Here is an 18,580-nt window from a genome sequence, read left to right as displayed (position 1 = left end):
TACAAACGAGGTGTCTAGAAATGGGCTAAATTGCACCTTCGAATGACGCTATTTATGCGTGAAGTAAGTTTTACCAATTTTCTCGAAAACGAAAGGATTTTTTCTACAAACTAAATATGTCTTGCTTTGTATTCCCTAAAGGCCTACCTAATACTAGAATATGAGCCAATTCAATTTCTTGACCGTTGCCGGTGATTTCTGAATTTGTCTGATTTTTAGTGACATCTCTTAAAACGATCAACATAAAGACAGCTGATTATCTCAAACTTCCTTTGCAGATAACAAGGCACTCGGAAAGGCGAACAAATCAATTCAATTCATTTGAGATAAAATAAAGCACTCCAGTTGTGTTTAACTTGTCTTATACAGTAAATAAACACTAAACAGCTTTTGGGCGATCGTCAGTTTAAGGCTCACAACCGGATCACTCTATCCGAAGTCGAGCAGGCTAACCATTAGGCCAACGCGCCCCCCACCAAGCCATTCTAACAATTCGCCAGAACCAGGTTATACTCTTGGTTGGTGAGATGCACTGTGACACAACCAAAATGTTCTGAAACCCCCCACTCCTTCCCTCAGACGATAATTTATGACCAGCTGGTCCCTAATCGTATTTGCTTTGGACACTTACTGACCAAATATCAGAAAATAAACTGATCAAACTACCTGAAACTTGACGTCAGGATAGCTTGGGAAATATACAACTGGTTCTGACGCTATGTCACTCTGCAGTTAGTTTTAACTGGTATGCTACTGAAGAAAGCAAATAAGATAAAACTACTTTTAGTTAAGTTGGGGTAGTCTTGTTTGAAATGTCTTAGGAAACCTTTGGGGTCAACTGCTAAAAGAATGTTAGAAATTTACCTATCAAATCAGCTGAAACAAACACCTAAAGAATTCTGAACAAACACTTTTACTCGTGTTGTTCGTTAACATGCATAGCATTATCTTCTGTTGTCATCTGTGTGTTGGATTGCGGGTTATGTGTTAGTAAGCATAGACTCCAACTCTAATCCCACACTACAAGCAAAGAGGTATTAGTCGTTAACCTCTGATTAGCATCAAATTCCTCCGCACTGTGTCACTGCTAAATCAAACTTTAAAGCCGTGAGAACAAAGGAAATGATCGTCAACCTAAGGAGCTCTTGATTGCCACGCAAATTCTCCGCTTAATAACCACGAGGAATGTATAGGGTACCATCTGGAGAATATGTATACTGTTGAAAGGGTATAAAGAGCTTAGGAAGCAAGCATCTTTGAATGGAAAGGCGGCAAACTTAGGGTAACTTTAAAAGATCAACATGCTATTATTTGGATGAAAACGGCTGATTACCTCAAACTGCATTTGCAGATAACAAAGCACTCGGAAAGGCAAACAAATCAATCCAATTCATTTGAGATCAATTAAAGCACTCTAGTTGTGTTTGACTTGTCTTGTACAGCAAATATACAACTAACAGCTTTGGGGCGATCCTCAGTTAAAAGCTAAGTGGCTTAGCAGACTATAAAAGAGCCACGAAAAGATTCAACGGCGCGTCAGAAATCTGCTAAAGATTGACACGAAGAAGAGTGCAGAGGTAAGTTTTGAATTACTCAACATGATTTTTAAAAATCTTGACTCTTGCCCTCATCATGATTAATGGTTGGAAAATCAAGTGAACTCTTACATAGCCTATGTGTCGCCGTACCCTCCACCCTCCCCAAGGAGAAACGGAAGGAAAAGAATTTTTTCGACAATGACCACATCGAGGTCATCCGATCACATTTTCATTCAATTTCTAAAGAAAAAAGATAGCTAACGATAAAGAAAATGATTATTCCGGAGAACAAAAAGACACGGCGACTAATAGAAAGGATTTTTTTCTTTTTAATTTTATCTGGGAAGAAACGAAAATCGTGGACCTGTTACTATTACACATCACCTCTTTTTAACTTTCTTTTTATGTAAACCTCTCAAAGTGAGTATTTCAGATGAGTCCTTTTTCTTCAAGTGAAATAACTTGTATTGAGCTTTTAAACACTTGACGCCGATTCTACGATTGCTGATTGAACACATCCAGTTTTCGTTGGATATTTCAAGCTGAGTTGCGGTATGCACAAAAGTTGAATTTACTCATAACTTGTACTATGGAGGCCGCTAACAAGTTTTAATTCATTTCAGAAAACCCAAGACAGCAAAATGGCTTTTAAGACACTATGTTTCATCTTGATTGTGCTTGCCTTGACATGCCCGGATGAGATCTCTGGAGGTATTTATCAATGCAGTTTAAGTTTATTTCTTTGCCTAAAAACCACCATGCGCAAATTTCCATCTCATTCATTCCCCTCTAACCTCAAAAAAAAAAAAAAAAATTATTTAGATCACTCGTACTTGTAAAAAATCACACTAAGAGGTTTTAATCTAGATTTCGTAAAAGGGCTAAAGCAATTGATGAAGTTCTGAACTGCCTTGGAAGAGAACTATCCATAGAGATTCCATGATTTAGTCTTTGATGAGGTTTTTTCTTTGCCAACCAAATAGCGGAAAAAAAAGTTAATGAAATTGTTTGCTTTTCGATTTGCAAAAAGGCCAATATTGTAGAATCACTACTTCCTTCATAAAACAGTAATTGGTACATTTTGGCTTTTTTTTTTTTTGGTTCCTCCTCAGCGTTTTTTAGAAGGGCAAATGGACCTCCCGTATGTTTTAGTGCGAGTGGTGCAAAACCGGGAAAGTTTAGAGCCCCGCGGAGTGGCGGAATGGCAGGGGTGAAGCTGGTCCACGTGTACGGCTACGTGTCTTGTCACAGACATGCTGCAACAAATTGGTCACCCTGGGGCTGTGGCCTTGGAGCGCACCAGGAGATCAACACTGTCATAACCAATGCAAAAAATCAACATCTTTTGCCCCCTAGCCAGTTCCTGAGCACCCACCACGCGCCAGGAAAATGGCACAGAATTCCAGGTTACACCTCCATGAGCCCCGTCCTTGAGCTGAAGGCGTTTGGCAAACCTATTTCTGTGAGTTCTGGCCAGGAGCTACGCCTGTGGTATGGTGAAGATCTGGTGAATTATACCGAGGGAGACAACGGAGGAACAGCCTGTGCTGACGTTTACATCCTGTACGTCTGAGATGGCAAACTGTCCTCGCAAAGGCTTCTGGAAGATTCCAGTTTTAGAATATTTGCTTAGAAGAAAAACCTGTAGTAGGGTTAACAAGAAATAAACTAAGGGTTCTAATGGGAAAAGTGTTCTGTTTCTTTCAAGTTCATAAGACATGCGCAGCTTTATTACACCTTTTCTCCTCTCCAAAAACACATCTTGATACATTTAAAGTCCGTTGTCGCTCTTTTTCCTCAACGCCTTAAAGTGTCGTGGAAAGTTTCCCTAACAGCAAAGCGTGTACCTTTCCGTAAACCTTTAACGGGAAAATGAAACAAACTCCAAAACAGACTACGAACACCCCAAATAGATGACAGAGTCAACTAGGAAAAGAACTACCCCCTCCCAAAGAAATAAAGGAAAAATAAAGGAAAAAAGAAGCAAGCCGTAAAATCTGCATATTTATTTTTTTGAAACTTTGACATTCTGAGAAAAATGTGGCAGTTATATAATAATTCTCAGTTTAAAAATTGTTATCATTGTGATGGCAATACAACATTTCGTAAAGTTCTTAGGTATACTTGTAAAAAGCGCATTTCGGGAAAATCTTCGAATTACCTCTGTTTAAAAGATACTCGAATCCATGAATAGTTTACTTTCTAGAAAGTCAAGGTTGTCAGTAATTAGAGGAAACAGTAGACTTGTTCCTTGACATAAGACAAGATTTAAATGAACTTTCGATGCTGGCAATCTTCCCTCGTTCGCCTTCGTGTTTAGACTACCACGTTTTGACGAACGTGAAATAATTTTGTTCGCCTTTTTATTCGAAACTTGTGACCGACATCCATGTAACATGTCTTTTGTTCACCACTCAATTCACACTTGAAACAAAATAAATAAAGAAACAAGTAAACAAAACAACTGAGACTTGATAAAAAAAAAAAAAAAAAAAAAAAACCAACGTAAAGCAAGGGAAAGAAGATCAAACCAAATGACAGTTTGAGGACAAAAGAAAACATTTCAGAGTACCAAGCTCCACTGTTAGGGAGAGTAAAGGCTGTCATCAAATTTTGATCCAATTTCTAAGAGCGATGCTTTCTCTAAAACTGACAACGAAGAACCAGAAAAGCTTTTCAGTTTAAGCAAAAACATCTATCGATAAAATTTACATGAAGACAGAGAGAAGGAAAGAAAGGAAAGGAAAAAGATAGATGCCACTACAAAAGACGATTTTAACCGAGAATAAAAGACACAGCGATTAATAAGAACGAAAAATAAAATAAATTAAAGAAAATTACAGAGCATACTGTGACGCTTTCATAACAAAGACACGACATGAAAGACGCAGAGAACCAGCAAATAACAGTACAAGCTACACAAACTCTTAATACAGGACTGGGAAAAGGTTAATTGTCCTTGAGGTTGGCAGTGGCTGGTGGAAGAATTTAGCGGCCTATCGATACCACAGCATTTCAATTACTTTACACGATTGTCATCAATCCTCAAAGCATGGGTTGTTTGGATTGTCCGGACTGCACTGTAAGTAACATCCAAATCTCTTGTCTATCTTGGCCAAAAGTCCTGTCGTTTCCTCTTGCAACTCCGTTACTTTGTCGATAAGGTCTTCATAGCTAATAGTCTCATTTTCAACGACTGCAATGGCCAAAGGAACACGTGTGTTATGAGGAAAGTTTCTTACAAGGGAAGGGGAATCACTTCTACCGTAGTAATTCAAAGCAAAACTGAGCTATGAATTCCAAATTCTTCCCCTCTCTGACTGCTACTCATATCCTTGTAAAAAAGTTTCGAGAATTTGACGCTAGATCAAGATAACAATTTCCACTTGAGAAGCTTGAGTATCCTCGTTACCCATTTAGTTTAAGTTTAAGTTTAGTTTAATTCATTCGCCACGGGAATGGCAGGAGAAAGGAACAGAACTTTCGTTCCAATTGACACCTAACCCCTTTTTTATCCCATTTATTGGATAATGTATGGATAGAGTATAGAGAAGTTGCATTTTAATCCCTCCTGGAAGTTAAAAGGTAAAACCGCCAAGTTTCCCTTTCAAAATAACATGATGCACTTATGGGTGGAAATGCGACATCAGTGCTCTCAATAAGATTTGAACTAGGTGGCTACTTCGGTACAGCACCCGCCGGAGAGCGACTTGAGTGCGACTTGAGCGTGGTAACCGCGACTTGAGCACGGTGAAAAATACCCGGCGACTTACAACAAAATACCTGCCTGAGCGCCGGCGGCTGCCGGGTCTTATTGAAAGCTCTGGACAGCCCCGCAGTTTATGCTGGGTGTTCTTTAAAAGTTATTTACACTGAAAATTGTCAAAAGAAAACTGAAATAGACACATCTAAAGTGCCCAAACATACTTATAATCCTCTCCAATTTATACTGCAGATTCTCTATCAAATCAAGCGCCTGTTCTTTCATCTCGAGAACTTGTTCGGAGGCATTCCGCACTGCTTCAGCCTTATCTTCAGTTCTGTCCTTCACTTGGTTAAACAAGTCCACCAGTTCATCTGCTTCCTGCGAAAAAAAAAAAAAAAAAAAAAAAAGTGCTTAAGTTGTTTTTGTCGCACAGGATAACCAATATGACTGAGCATCATCTCTAGAAATTCTAGAACGCTAAACTTAGGGGGGCTTTGATACAGTCCCCCACCCCTCCCCTCCCCCTCGCCACCATGATCCAGATCCTTAAAAAACCATTTAGTCCGTAAGAGTGACTGGCTTCTAATTTCTTCTTACAGTAAGATCACGAGAATGAAAGACATGTTGATAGTTTAACAAATTCTCTTTGTCAGCACATTAGGAAATGTAGAGAGAACAGTAGGGAGAATATTCGTACTAATATTAAGGTGTAAAGGTTAAAGGAGAAGTTTCCATTTAATGAATACTTCCACACTCTCCGGGGTTGAAATAGTGGAGTTCACCCCCCTACACTCACGCCTAAATCCCTGTCACAAACCTTTTCAGCTGTCACGGATTCTTCATGCGCGTCCTTGGCTTCCTGTTCCGTGATAGCAAGCTGTCGCTGATTCTTCTCGAATTGTTCTGTCACCATGGGTATCATGGCAGCCATGTCGGTCACGTTAGCTTGAGCTGTATCTACGTCCTCCTCTAATTTGTCTAACGCTGCTTGAAGCTGGAAAAAAAAAGAGAACAAAATCATTTATACACAAACAGGTAAGATGGAAACTCAATTTATCAAGTAGTTTTTTTTCTTGGTCTAACACCAAATTCTAATTAACAAAAATGACTAACTAACAAGGAAATGTGTAGCAGCTAGAGGGGAGAATTAACGATCAGATCTTGAGAGTTAAAGGGTTGTTGTTAAACAGTGACATGATGATACAAAGAGCAGTGCAAAATAAAGCAAGCAAGTAAAAAAAAGAAGGGGGGGGGGAAAGAAGTTGTTACCGTTGGCGTTTTTCACCAGGCGACAGGCGACCAGTCTTTGGTATGGTGATCCTCACCACACCCCACCCCCTATCCCTAAGGATTTCGTCAACTTTCTATGAAGGTTCACGGCTACCCTCTGATAGCTCTTGGGTGGAGATACAGTTTGGGAGCTAAACATCTTGACCAAAACTTAAAGAAATGATCGAACCACGGCGCAAAGGTGGATGTTTTGATCCAGAGCCAAGCCCAGCAACCGTACGCCCACAACTACCTTAAATCCTTTTAAACATACGCAATTTCAGCTGATGGAGGAGTTCTATTAGTAAAATGAAAGTAAATACAGAAATGTAAAAGTAAGAAAGAAAAAAAAAAGAAAAAGAAAATGGTAACGTCTATCTTACGTCTTTTAGAATAGTTTCAGCTGTTTCAATGTCTTTTTGAGCTGCATCATTGGCGCCATTTGCCGCCGCCTGACTCTGCCCAGCCATCGAGAGGATGTCTGTTATGTTGCCAATCACTGCAGATACTAACCTTGCCTTCGTTCTGAAACAGAAAAACAACACATCGCGGATTATCATTTGCAGTTCGTGTAGACCTTTTCCATTTTTGTTTTTCATTAGTTTATCATTATCTCGATTAAAGTTTTCCATTTTCCTTGTGGTATATTCTTGTAAGGACAAGAAAGTACAATGAAAAAAGTCTCATGAAAGAAACAGCCAAACGAGCAGTCAAACGTCGGGCATGCGTAGGGTGATCAATTTTGGCCAGCCGTGTGCCAATTTCCCGCGCAAAGTTGCCAAGGAAAACCAAAGAAACGACTGCGGTCTCGCAAAATAAGCGAAACAAATCAAAGCGTTTTTAAATCTGTAAAAGCAAACAAAAGAAGGGAAAACTCGAGACTCTTCGAACACAAAGCCCATTCAAGGACGGGTATCCTGTTGATCTACCATTCTGTATTGAGCCGCTTTACCAAAAAACTTGTACGCTTGTAAAACACAGTCACTTAATGGCTTGTGTGGTTTTTGCAACTCGTGGGAGACAACCTGTTTCTGACAGCCTATTCATTAAAACATGCGCAGACGATTGACTGTTGTATCGAAAGAGACAGACTCTTTCTTCATCTCACTCAAAACAAATAACGTCTTTCTTGATTGGTGACCAAGCTCAGACTTTGACAAGTTAGTTACCTGGCTTTCTCAGCTCTCTCTTTCAAGTTGTTAGCCTTGCTTAATCTTTCCTTAGTTTCTTCTAGGATTTCATCGATACCGGTCAATGAGCCCAAAGCCAACTTTATGTCCTCAGCAAGTTTTTCAATTTCCTCTGGAGTTACAGACAATTTCATTTGTTTCACACCGTTAGCTACTTTACGTATTATGTCTGTGTCTCCAAACTCCTTGCTGAGGAACTCCAAAATGTCCTGGAATATTAAACAGATTTCGAGCTAAGAACAACTTTCAATGAGTGTCAAACATAATCCGGGACTTCCTTGATTTGCTTTTCTTCGTTCTGCGATTGGTGTAGAAAATTCGCGCCAACTTCTCCACAAATCAGATTCAACGTAAACAAACTAAATGTGACTTATTACTAGCGCTTTTTCCGCGCTCCAGGCCGTTTGCTTGTGTTTACTATAAGTTCGCCTATCTGTAGTTTTATGCAATTTTTCCCCATATTCTAATGGGCCTTTTGGTCCGAAGAAACTGTCTAAAACAGCTCTAACACAAAAAAAATTAATAAAATAAATAAATAAATAATTTAGCAATGGACATTCCACTGGGTGGCTCTTCCTGTCCACTGTTTCAAATGCTTTGATGCACAGATAAAACAGTACCTGAATAAGTTCATCCATGCGGTCACTTGCATTTTGAGCTTGCGCAACTGCATCCATAGCCCGCATTACTGCTTTGTCAGCGGCTTCTTTTGTCATGTTGACCATAACGTCTGCGTTTCGAACTTCTTTCAATGCTTCGTTTGCTTTGGCTAAAAGAAAAAAAAAAGAAAGGATGTTTGTCTCGCTTGGTTTGAAGCGTTATGCGACAGTGCTCGTGCGCTTTGCGCTATCAAATCAAAGGATTCTTTTGATAATCAAAGTACATAAAGGATGAAAAAACAAAGGAGAATTTATACTTCTTCACTAACCTTCTCTCATTCTTTGAGCAACTTCAGCTTCTCTGGCTCTTTCTACTGCTTTCATAGCTAGATCTAAGGATCCATTACAGCCAGAGCCACCACAAAACGAACAATTACGCTCCCCACATCCACCGCACTTACTAGCTGGGGACCCGCACACAAACCCATTAAGGATCTTTACTTGTTCTTGCAATTCCCGTATCTTGTCAAAGATGTCGAAGAAAACGCCTGTATTTTCATCGTATTGATCGACAAACGAAGGCGGACCTTCTAAAAGCTGCTCTGTTTTATTTCTTTGTTCTTTAGACATATCAAGAATCTTCTGCGACTCGTTCACTCTCGCCCCAGCCTGGCGCGACCGTATTTGATTTTTCAAAATTTCCTCAAAAGCACCTCTGATATCGGAGCGCAGAATCTTCTCAATATCGGATTTCAGCTGCGTTCCGCTTTGGGCAAGATTAGCCAGCCTTTCGAGTAGAATCTGAATCTCAATTTTTGCGTCTTCGGTTCGCATTTCAGATGAACTCACCTCCTTCTCCATGTTTTCTAGCTGGTTTCGCACATCTTGAAGCTCAATGTCGATGGAGTCTAATTCTTTTTCGAGTGCCATCGTATCATTTTCAGTGGTAGCTTGGTTTTTCAGTATCATTTCTACTCTTTTTAGTTTGTCTTCCAGTTCCTTCAGCTCCTTGTCATAAGCGTTAATACTTCCACTTCCTACGGAAAAATTGGTTCGGTTTAGATGGGTCACTTGTGCTTCTTTCACAATCATTGCTTATTGTGGTGAGGAGAAAAGAGCGCATTGCGTGACTTCATCAAACGGCTACAATCGAGATTAGCTTATGAAGAGATGCGTCAAAAATGTCACGCACATAAAATACTAATGGAACTCGAATAAACGAACACTTTTTTTATCTCATAGTACCGCCATGTGAGAGAGAATCTCCTTGGAGATTGACCCTGCGTGACAAAGTTGCATGACAACGTATAAAACGTACCTGGTTGAGGAGTGAGAGAGAGGTTATACGCTCTTGGTACCTCAACGCTGATGTTGCGTGACAGAGACTCTAGCGTGACCTTCCACTGGTAATAACATTCACCGCAAACTTCACACTGAGGCATTTTGCCGCTGGTGTCCGGGGCGCACTGGTCACACTTGTCGCCAATCATGCCCTGTTTACACTGGCATTTCCCAGTATTGCGGTCACACTGGAGGGACACGGATCCCGCGGGATTACAGTCACATGCTGAGAGAAAGGGGAAAAAGAAGAGAAACAGTTTGAAATGGAAACTTTGTGTTTTAAATGTACAATTGTAAATCTCACTACGTATAGGCAATTTACAAATGCTGCTTGAGATTGGCTTATTCAACACACACACAAAAATTAAAATTGCATCAAATCTGGGTTGTCCCAACAAAAGACGTAATATGTTGCTCTAATAGCTATATTTATCATTTTCTTGATTATGTAAAGTTGCTGATTTTTGGCAGTGCCTATGTCATTCGTCATGCCTAAGAACGTAGAGCATTCATCTGAGAAAACGCCAAGGGAGCTCATGGAGAGATTTACAAATTTCACACATCTGAAAGTTCTACTCATTTCGTTGATCAAGTTCCGATATTTTTCTTTTTTACGCACTGCATTGTTGTACAAGTTAGATTCGAACCAACTGTTAATTCTAGAACATATAGGCACTTGGACTGGGTTAGGAAAAGAAGATCTAAGTGATAATTTTCACCAGTTATTATTGAGGGATTTAGAAAACCAGTAACATGTGCATAGATTGAGGAGCTAACATTAATTACAGGTTGAAGGGACTTGGCAATGAAGTTAAGGATTGAGTCGTGTCTCCAGGTAAAGCGATCAAGGCATTGTTGACAACCAGCGACAACATGAAGGAGTGACTCAGGATTAAGGAAAAAGGAACAATCAGGACTTTGTGATAATCCATTAAGCATTACAAAGAAAGCTGCTCAGCGACTTTACATCCTTCGCGTCCTCCGCCGCAATGGCCTTCAACCCAAGGATTTACTTATGTCTATACTGCTCTAATACGTTCTGTTTTGGAGTACGCATGCCCGGTATGGCATTCTAGCCTTCCATCTTACCTTGCGGGCAATTTAGAACAGATACAAAGAAGAGCTTTCAGGATAATCGAACCACTAATTTCTTACAGAACTGCATGTAATGTTTTGAATTACCCCACACTGGAAGGGAACGTCTTTGCCTCGAACAGTTCAAGAAAATTAAAAACTCACAGTTGTCATCATTAATTCCACAGAAAAGACTAGACGCACACGGCCGCCAGCTGCGCCCCAGCAATAACTTGACTCTTTTTAAATGCAGGAGAAAACGATTTCAAAAAGTTTTTTTTTTCCGCAATGACGTCAAAGCTTAATGAATTATCGCAATAGACTTATATCACATTTGTAATAATTTGTTAATAGAATCTTGTGAACCGGTAATCCAGTCCCCCAGCAAAAATTTTTATTTATACAGTCTCATTTAATTTGTAAATATTTTTTGTAATTTCTTGTAAATATGAAGTATTTCATTTTAGTGCCCAATTCATATCTAATAAATCATTACCACAACCATTATCATTACCATTCCCATCCCCATCTTACCAAATTCTTACGTGCAGGAAGAGAGTTGTTGATGTAGCGGATGGTAAAGTTGTAAATGTTCTTCGGTAGATGAGACTGGGCAACTGACCAAATAGAATTAACAGATAATAATGATAATAATAATAATGATAACACTAATAATTTATTAATTCATAGTGCGCTTTTTAACAAGTAATGATCAAAAGCGCATTAGACTCGTCAAATTCTAGGGGGGGGGGGAGCACTGCCACACTGAAGGACCTGTCACGAAATGTTTTCTTCATTCTTCCTGAAGGATACTCTAAACAAATACCATCGTTGGAACGCAAGGAATAGCGTGTGTTCTTTTTCTACATAGATTAAGTCCGCTAAGTAGGCTGGTGCCATTCCATGAAGAATTTTAAAAGTGAGCAATAAGAGTCTAAAATTAATTCTGTATCTTACGGGTAGCCAATGTAAATCAGTAAGTAAAACGGGGGTAATATGATCGTACTTTCTACTTGACGTGAGCAGCCTAGCCGCAGCGTTCTGTACTCTTTGTAATTTGGCGATTTCACGGTCCGGTAGTCCATAGAAGATTATAACATAACCAAAGTAAAGCGCGCGCTCTGATTGGTCAATTTAGCGTCCCCCATTTGCCCATGGGTGTACGCTGCGACTCTTACGCTTCTTTCGTGCTTAGCAACCTCCTGCGTGCATCCATAACTCAATAGTGTACGCTGTGGTGTTTACCATTTGTTAAGTCCATTACAGTTATCTATTCTGCTAGTAACAAAAGCATGTAACACCATTTCTAATTTCTCTCTAAGCAAATATTGGCTTATTCTCTCGATATTATGTAGCCAGAAAAATGCGGCACTACAAGACTTAGATATATGTGCTGACAAAGAAAAATGCGAGTCAAACCAGGCTCCGAAATTACGCACTTCAGAAATGGGCTTTATATCTACCGTGCCAACACGAACTGAACAGTGATTAAACTTAAGAAACTGCCGTCTCGATCCAATAATAAGGAATTCTGTCTTATCGTCATTTATTCAGTTTAACTTGTTCCGGTAGATCCATTTGCGTAAGTCACTAATGCACCTCTACATTGCATCCAATGCCTTCGCTTACTCCGCACGACTATTGGGATTAAATGACAAGTAAACTTGCGTGTCGTTGGCAAAATAGTGTGCATCCGGCAGGTGGGCGTGTACAATCTCAAAGAACTTGGAGGCGTAGACAACAAACAATAGCAGGCCAAGGCAACTGCCCTGTGGAACACCGAAACGCAGATCGAAGCTATCCCATGTGACCCCTTCAAACAACACACGCTGACTGCGCCCTAACGGATACGACGAGAACCATTCTAAGGGCCTATCCGTGCACACCAGAGTCAGTGGTCAGACGTTGCAGCAAAAATTGTATGATCTACGGTGTCAAATGCAGCGCTTAAATCTAGAAGGACAAGTAATGTAACGCGCTGCGAGTTCATATTCAATAGAATATCATTAGCAACTTTAGCCAACGCTGTCTCCGTATTGTGATACTGGCGGTATGCAGATTGCAATAGCGGGTAAAGACCGGACCGGACAAGATGGTCATACGTCTGGTTGAATACTGCACGCTCAATGAGTTACTACCAGGACGCAAGTTCTTAAAGAGAGAATCCAGTCCCAATTTCTTTAACAATGGTATGACGACGGCCTCTTTCCAACAGTCAGGAAAAATTCCCGATTCCAACGAGCTGTTAATTATCCTTGTGATCACCGGAACTAGTGGCTCACTACAGGACTTCAATAAGTGCGTGGGTATGGGATCCAGGCAGCAGGATGCAGATTACGAGTTCGCAATGAGCAGGCGCACATCTTCCTCACCCAATAGCTGGAAGGCTTCAATTCGGATGGAAGGAGTTAGAGAGTCACCATTTACCATACCATCATCCGCAACGTTACCCTGAACATCCGGGATATAGCCCTGGTCAAGCTCATCACGCAGTCGGTGTATCTTTTGCACAAATTACTTTCGTATTTCATTTGCTAGCTCTGATTTGCTAGCATAGTCTGAGAAACAGAGCGATTTCTTTTCCACTAAAAGGTCTTTCACAGCACGAAATAACTTGCCTTGGTTATAAGAATTTTGGCTGACAAAGTGACTGAGGAAAGCAGATTTAGCTTCTTTCAGCAAATACGTAATATGATTTTTATGTAGTTTGAATGAGGCAAGGTCAGCGGCAGACCTAGTATTTCGTTAAGTACTTGGTGTAATCCTTAAAGTGCACCTATACCCAAAAATTTTTTTTCGCTTAACGAAATAAGCTTCATTTTTGGAGTATTTCTCTGCAAAAATTTCTTAATTTGCTCAAATCTTTAATTTTCTGTGCCCAGTCAAAATACGGAAAATCGGCCGCCATCTTGGCCCACGACCGAGTTTAAAGAGGAATGGCTCTAGCGGGTAATGTGACGTCAAATCGAGAACACGAAAGTCTGCATTTCACACATTTTCACTTGTTTGGGAAGGTTGTCGTCGATATTGTCCGAAATATGCCGACTAGGTGTGTTGTATGAGGAATGTACGAAGCGCGATACCCTCTTGCAAATTTCGCGCGTTGCTACATCCTTCTACAACACACTTAGTCGGCATATTTTCGGACAACATCGACTACAACCTTCCCAAACATGTGAAAATGTGTGAAATGCAGACTTTCGTGTTCTCGATTTGACGTCACATTACCCGCTAGAGCCATTCCTCTTTAAACTCGGTCGTGGGGCAAGATGGCGGCCGATTTTCCGTATTTTGACTGGGCACAGAAAATTAAAGATTTGAGCAAATTAAGAAATTTTTGCAGAGAAATACTCCAAAAAATAAGCTTATTTCGTGAAGCGAAAAAAAATTTTTGGGTATAGGTGCACTTTAATATACGTTAACGAATGCAAATGACCATGTATTCTCATATGTTCTTCTGTATTGATGCATGTATGAAGGATTGCACCAAGTACCTACCAATATTTCGCCATTTCCTCTCGGCGCGCCTGCGCACTCGCTTTGCCTCGCGGACTTCCTCTGAGTAGCAGGGCAGTTGTCAATGATGACAGTAGGTCCAAAAAAACCGAGGCACGTCATTGTCTGACTCAATGTTGACATGGATATTGAAATCACCAGAAAGCACAAGAGGCTCAGTTGTCATAACGACGTATTAGCCAATGAGTGAAAAATGAATTTAGGTTTGGTTTTAAGGTAAGTTAAGGAAAAGTCATTATTTACAACCTAGGGAGGGTAGGGTGGAGGATTCATTACCTTTTTTTTAGGGGGGGGGGGCTGTTTTAAAGGGGAACAGAGGGAAATAAGTCGTCACCGACAGAGCATAAACGGGGGACTTCAAAAAAAAAAAAAAAAAAAAAAAAAAAAAAAAACTGCCGAGGATGGGGGAGGGAATCATAAAAATATATATATGGAAGGATCAGGTGAATTTTTTCGGTACTCCCCCGAATCCCCTTCCCACCCTTCCTTCGAAAAAGGGAGTTTCGAGTTATTTTGACAGAACTGACAAAGAGAAAGATTTTAATTGAATAGTTCCGTCTTACGTGTGATCTGATAAAAAACAAAAACAAAAAACAAAAAATACGACGTCCTTGGTAACCTTGGGCAGGTATTGTTTCTTTCTGGCCTACGTGCAGTCCCTCCTTTTCGGCGAAGTCCGTCGCGCGAGTAAAAAAAAACTAGTGAGAAAAAATTTCTGTAAGCGCGCGGCGGGAACTCTCTTGGAATGTTGTCGATGGACCGCAGGAGCCCCCTGAATGAGGAGCTCGAAAAGTTCGAGCGCTTTACTCTTAGACCTACTGCGGCGCATGGGCGTCACTCCAAGAGCTTCCCGCGGCGTGCAAACATCAACTTCTTTTTTTCACTGATATTTTTTTGATTTGCGCGACGGACTTCGTTTTAAAGGAGAGACTGCTGGTAGTCAAATAATTGATAGCCCAACCACTCAACTTACGTTTGCAGTCGTTCAGCGGTATTCCCCAGTAACCACTTTCGCAGGCGCAGCAGCGAGGACCTCCGTAACCAGGCTTACATTTACACTGGCCGTCATCCTAGGCAAAGATATAACTCAGTAATAACGAATACGAGCAAATAGGAAAGAGAGGAGACTGGTAAACTAGACTGTTAATGCACCCTCTGGAGCATTAAATGCTTGTTTACTAACCTGATTGCAAGTGGCCTGGGTCGAGCCCTCTCCACAACAATCGCACTTCTGACAACCCTTACCGCTGCCTAGGTTCCAGAATCCGTCGGCGCACTTGTCACACTGAATACCAGTCACGTTTGACAAACACGTGCACTGGCCGGTCTCGTAATTACACGTGTCAACAAAACTAGAGTCCGTGCCATTAATGTTACATACGCACTCTGAAAAACAGAAAAGCGTTATTACATCTAGCGCATAATTAACCCAACAAAACATTAAATTACAGAGCAGCTCACAGTTCTGATTTGTGGTTTTTTCATGTCGTTCGCTCAAATGGGTGCAGTTTATCTTCCCGAGGAAGCCAGACCGAAATGAGCCAACCCGTGGGACCTCACTTAATCAGCGTGATTCAAAGCTCTTGTATGAAATTGAGGCGCAAAGATACCAGCATGGGATCGAGGCCATGTGTATCAGTCAGTCAGTCTAAGATGGCGTCAAAAAGCTGAAACGGTCTGGCTTCGGATTAATATCAGCGGGATATCATAAAACCCGCAGGACTGAAAAACGACATGAATGGTACGAGTTCTCCTTCGTCGAACGTAATTTAAGATAGAACCACGTATCATAACATAAGAAAAACAGTCCCTCAGGAAAGTACAGCTCTCTAGGTTTCCTTTTGATGGTCTCCCACAAAGATTAATCAACAGACGTAAAAAGCTACCGTCACCATGCACAGCGTGATAAACAGTTCTTACTAGTACAATTCCTGGTAATAGCGTCACCATGGAAACCAGATTTGCAGCGCTCACAGCTGAAGCCAGCGGTATTGTAGAGGCAGGCTAAACATCTGCCAGTCGTTCTGTCACAGTTGCCGACATTTGATGGATCGATGTTGTTGTTACAAGAACAAGGTTTACAACGACCGCCTGGAACCAGTGGGTTACCATAGTAACCGTCAGCGCATTCTTCACAACGCGTTCCCCTGTAACCAACCTGCAAAATAAATGAAATCTTTTATTTATGAGGAAAAAAGCGTAATAAAAGAGGACGTTTCCAGGGAAAATGTGGTGCTTCGTCGGTGGGGGCACAAAATGATAATTTGCTTTTATCAACTGAGTTGATAATAAGTATGCGAGCGATCTTCGCAATAATGAACATTACTTAAGCGGTTGTGAAAATAGGGCCTGAAAAGAATTCAGGCCTGCACGGGATTCGAACCTATGACCTCTTCGATACCGGTGCAGTGCTCTACAAACTGAGCTAACAAGCGCTAACTTGTTAGCTCAGTGGAGTTATGGCTGCAATAGAATAAACGAAAAAAAAAAAAGAATTTTATCAGTATAGTCGTAGTAAGACAGATTCAGAGAAGGAGGAAGAAGGCTCGTTGGGAAAGGGGAAGCAAATAAATCATTCATTTAGTGTTCACCCCTAGACTCCCAGGAGTAACCAAGAAGGAAATTTTCCCTAAAATATTAATACAGTTTCAAGCAGACAAGTAATAGGAATATAGAAAAGTACAAAGCGGGGGATTATTGGTTGATCCCAAACCAAATTCTCTAAACTGACATCATAAGAACTATATAGAAGACAGTGAGGAGAATTTTTAAATGAGATCTTGAAAGCTTAAGGGGAAGGACCTGCACGCAAGGAAAGCTGTTATCGATGACAATTAAGGATTCCGTGGCACACGCGCTCTCGCGCACACGCGCACACGCGCGTTCGTTGACTAGAATTCCTCGACACTGCGAGTGACACGTATGTGATAGGCGCGTGTCCAAACATAAGCTGATGGTGGCACTTACTTCACAAGCGTCACAAGCAAAAGAGTCCGGTCCAGTTGCGCGACAAGTGGCACTAAATTGGTTTCCAGTGCCACCGCCTGGGCACTGGCAGCGACGGCAATCTTTTGGTGTCCCTGGGGAAAGACAACACTGGCTACTGAATGAGAAAGGTGGCTTAGGTCTATCCTGCACGGTTAGACACAAATGAGTCAAAAATGTGGAAAAACAAAACGAGTTTTCAGCCATCTGCTTTACTTTCACATCGGAACGCCGTAAATTGAACCTTGTCTACCTTGCGAAGTGTTTTTCGTGAAACATTTATTCCCAGCGCAGAATCACTGTAACGTTCAATCGAAAGCTATCGAGAAGAAACAGACTTTCAGCTGACACTACACTCCCTAAACTAACACACAAGGAAACGTCTATTAAATTAACTGGCAAGGAGAAATGACTTGAACACAGAATTATTATACTTTAATCACTATTGTAACTTTTATAAAACTAAGTATGCAAACGATTGCCTAATTCAGCCTATGGGCTGTAATGTGATTTTAATAAACACCTACCTACCTAAAAGAAAATAAATAAAAAACTTTACGAATAAAGCATTGCGAGTTAGTGCATTTTTCGCTATGTGCCAAAAGTAATCTCGTCCTGTTATTTTTTTCTTTACTTCGCTCTTCTCTCTTAACCAATCAGATACAAAACTAGAACCAATCACAACTTGGTCGCGTGCGTTTCCCGCGCTTTACGTTGGTTGATTTTACTTTCAGTTCTTATTGGCTCTTATGGTACTTTCCTTTCTTTTGGGGGGCTGTTATGATTTGGTTGGTTTTGGTTTTACGAGACTCAATCGAAAAGAACTCTTGAAGGTAAAACGAGGAAGGAATAAAAAGAAGTGTTCAGCGTCCAGGAAGAATCTATAATTAGTGGAACACTGCATCTGTTGTCAAACTTAGGACGATTCAAGGAAAAGGCTCCTTGCTTAACCTCGCTCTCATGAGACCTAGTGTCTTGAAAATGAGACTGTCATGAGCCCATACACATACACACTTTGACTCACCTTTAGTGGCATCACCATAGTAACCAGTCGCGCACACTTCACAGTTCTTGCCAGCAGTGTTATGCTGACAATCGAGGCACTCCCCAGTCTTTGCATTGCAGTTAGAAGTGTCGTGGCCGTTACAGCGGCAAGGTCGGCACACAGGGAATCCCCAGTTCCGGGGGGGACAAAGATTGCACTGTCTCCCCCCTGCCTTGATTCTACACGTACACTGTCCAGTTTGAGCGTTACAAAGGTTGTCAGAAGCGCCAATACCATTACAGTTGCAGTCTATTAAATATTGAAGGGAAAATTTAGGTACTGGTGTACTCAATACTAAGAAAACCCGCATTTGATTG

General features: G+C 40.9%; 2 protein-coding genes and 1 pseudogene across 3 annotated transcripts in view; 1 reads left to right on the top strand and 2 right to left on the bottom strand.

Annotated features, from left to right (window-relative positions):
- Positions 1-1,423: 1,423 nt before the first annotated feature.
- On the top strand, positions 1,424-3,227 carry LOC111339777 (uncharacterized). The gene is made up of 3 exons (XM_022946497.2): positions 1,424-1,577; positions 2,162-2,249; positions 2,651-3,227. Exons 2-3 carry the CDS (start codon positions 2,180-2,182, stop codon positions 3,109-3,111), a joined length of 531 nt encoding a protein of 176 aa, XP_022802232.1. The 5' UTR covers positions 1,424-1,577; positions 2,162-2,179; the 3' UTR covers positions 3,112-3,227.
- Positions 3,228-3,529: 302 nt separating this feature from the next.
- Positions 3,530-18,580, bottom strand: part of LOC111339776 (laminin subunit beta-1) — a 30,967-nt gene continuing 15,916 nt past the window's right edge. For both annotated transcript variants that reach the window (XM_088759907.1, XM_088759908.1), the window contains exons 15-27: positions 18,243-18,512; positions 17,201-17,313; positions 16,154-16,391; positions 15,417-15,619; positions 15,207-15,303; positions 9,621-9,869; positions 8,632-9,339; positions 8,324-8,472; positions 7,683-7,912; positions 6,897-7,038; positions 6,062-6,238; positions 5,466-5,622; positions 3,530-4,734 (exon numbers count right to left, since the gene is read on the bottom strand). In XM_088759907.1, the coding sequence (XP_088616033.1) occupies positions 4,577-4,734; positions 5,466-5,622; positions 6,062-6,238; positions 6,897-7,038; positions 7,683-7,912; positions 8,324-8,472; positions 8,632-9,339; positions 9,621-9,869; positions 15,207-15,303; positions 15,417-15,619; positions 16,154-16,391; positions 17,201-17,313; positions 18,243-18,512 (2,891 nt within the window). In that variant the 3' untranslated portion in view covers positions 3,530-4,576. The remainder of the gene's footprint in view (positions 4,735-5,465; positions 5,623-6,061; positions 6,239-6,896; positions 7,039-7,682; positions 7,913-8,323; positions 8,473-8,631; positions 9,340-9,620; positions 9,870-15,206; positions 15,304-15,416; positions 15,620-16,153; positions 16,392-17,200; positions 17,314-18,242; positions 18,513-18,580) is intronic.
- LOC148731914 (uncharacterized) lies at positions 9,876-13,483 on the bottom strand (annotated as a pseudogene).

Source organism: Stylophora pistillata, chromosome 5 (assembly GCF_964205215.1).
Source record: "Stylophora pistillata chromosome 5, jaStyPist1.2, whole genome shotgun sequence".
NCBI lineage: Eukaryota > Metazoa > Cnidaria > Anthozoa > Scleractinia > Pocilloporidae > Stylophora > Stylophora pistillata.
Note: the sequence above shows the minus strand (reverse complement) of the source record. Positions and strands in the feature narration are given on the sequence as shown.

What these genes read in the sequence shown, in the direction of transcription:
- LOC111339777 (XM_022946497.2), top strand. Translation starts at nt 2,180, where the DNA reads ATGGCTTTTAAGACACTATGTTTCATCTTGATTGTGCTTGCCTTGACA. An exon ending in CCCGGATGAGATCTCTGGAG is followed by an intron (nt 2,250 to 2,650) that starts GTATTTATCAAT and finishes GTTCCTCCTCAG; the next exon opens with CGTTTTTTAGAAGGGCAAAT.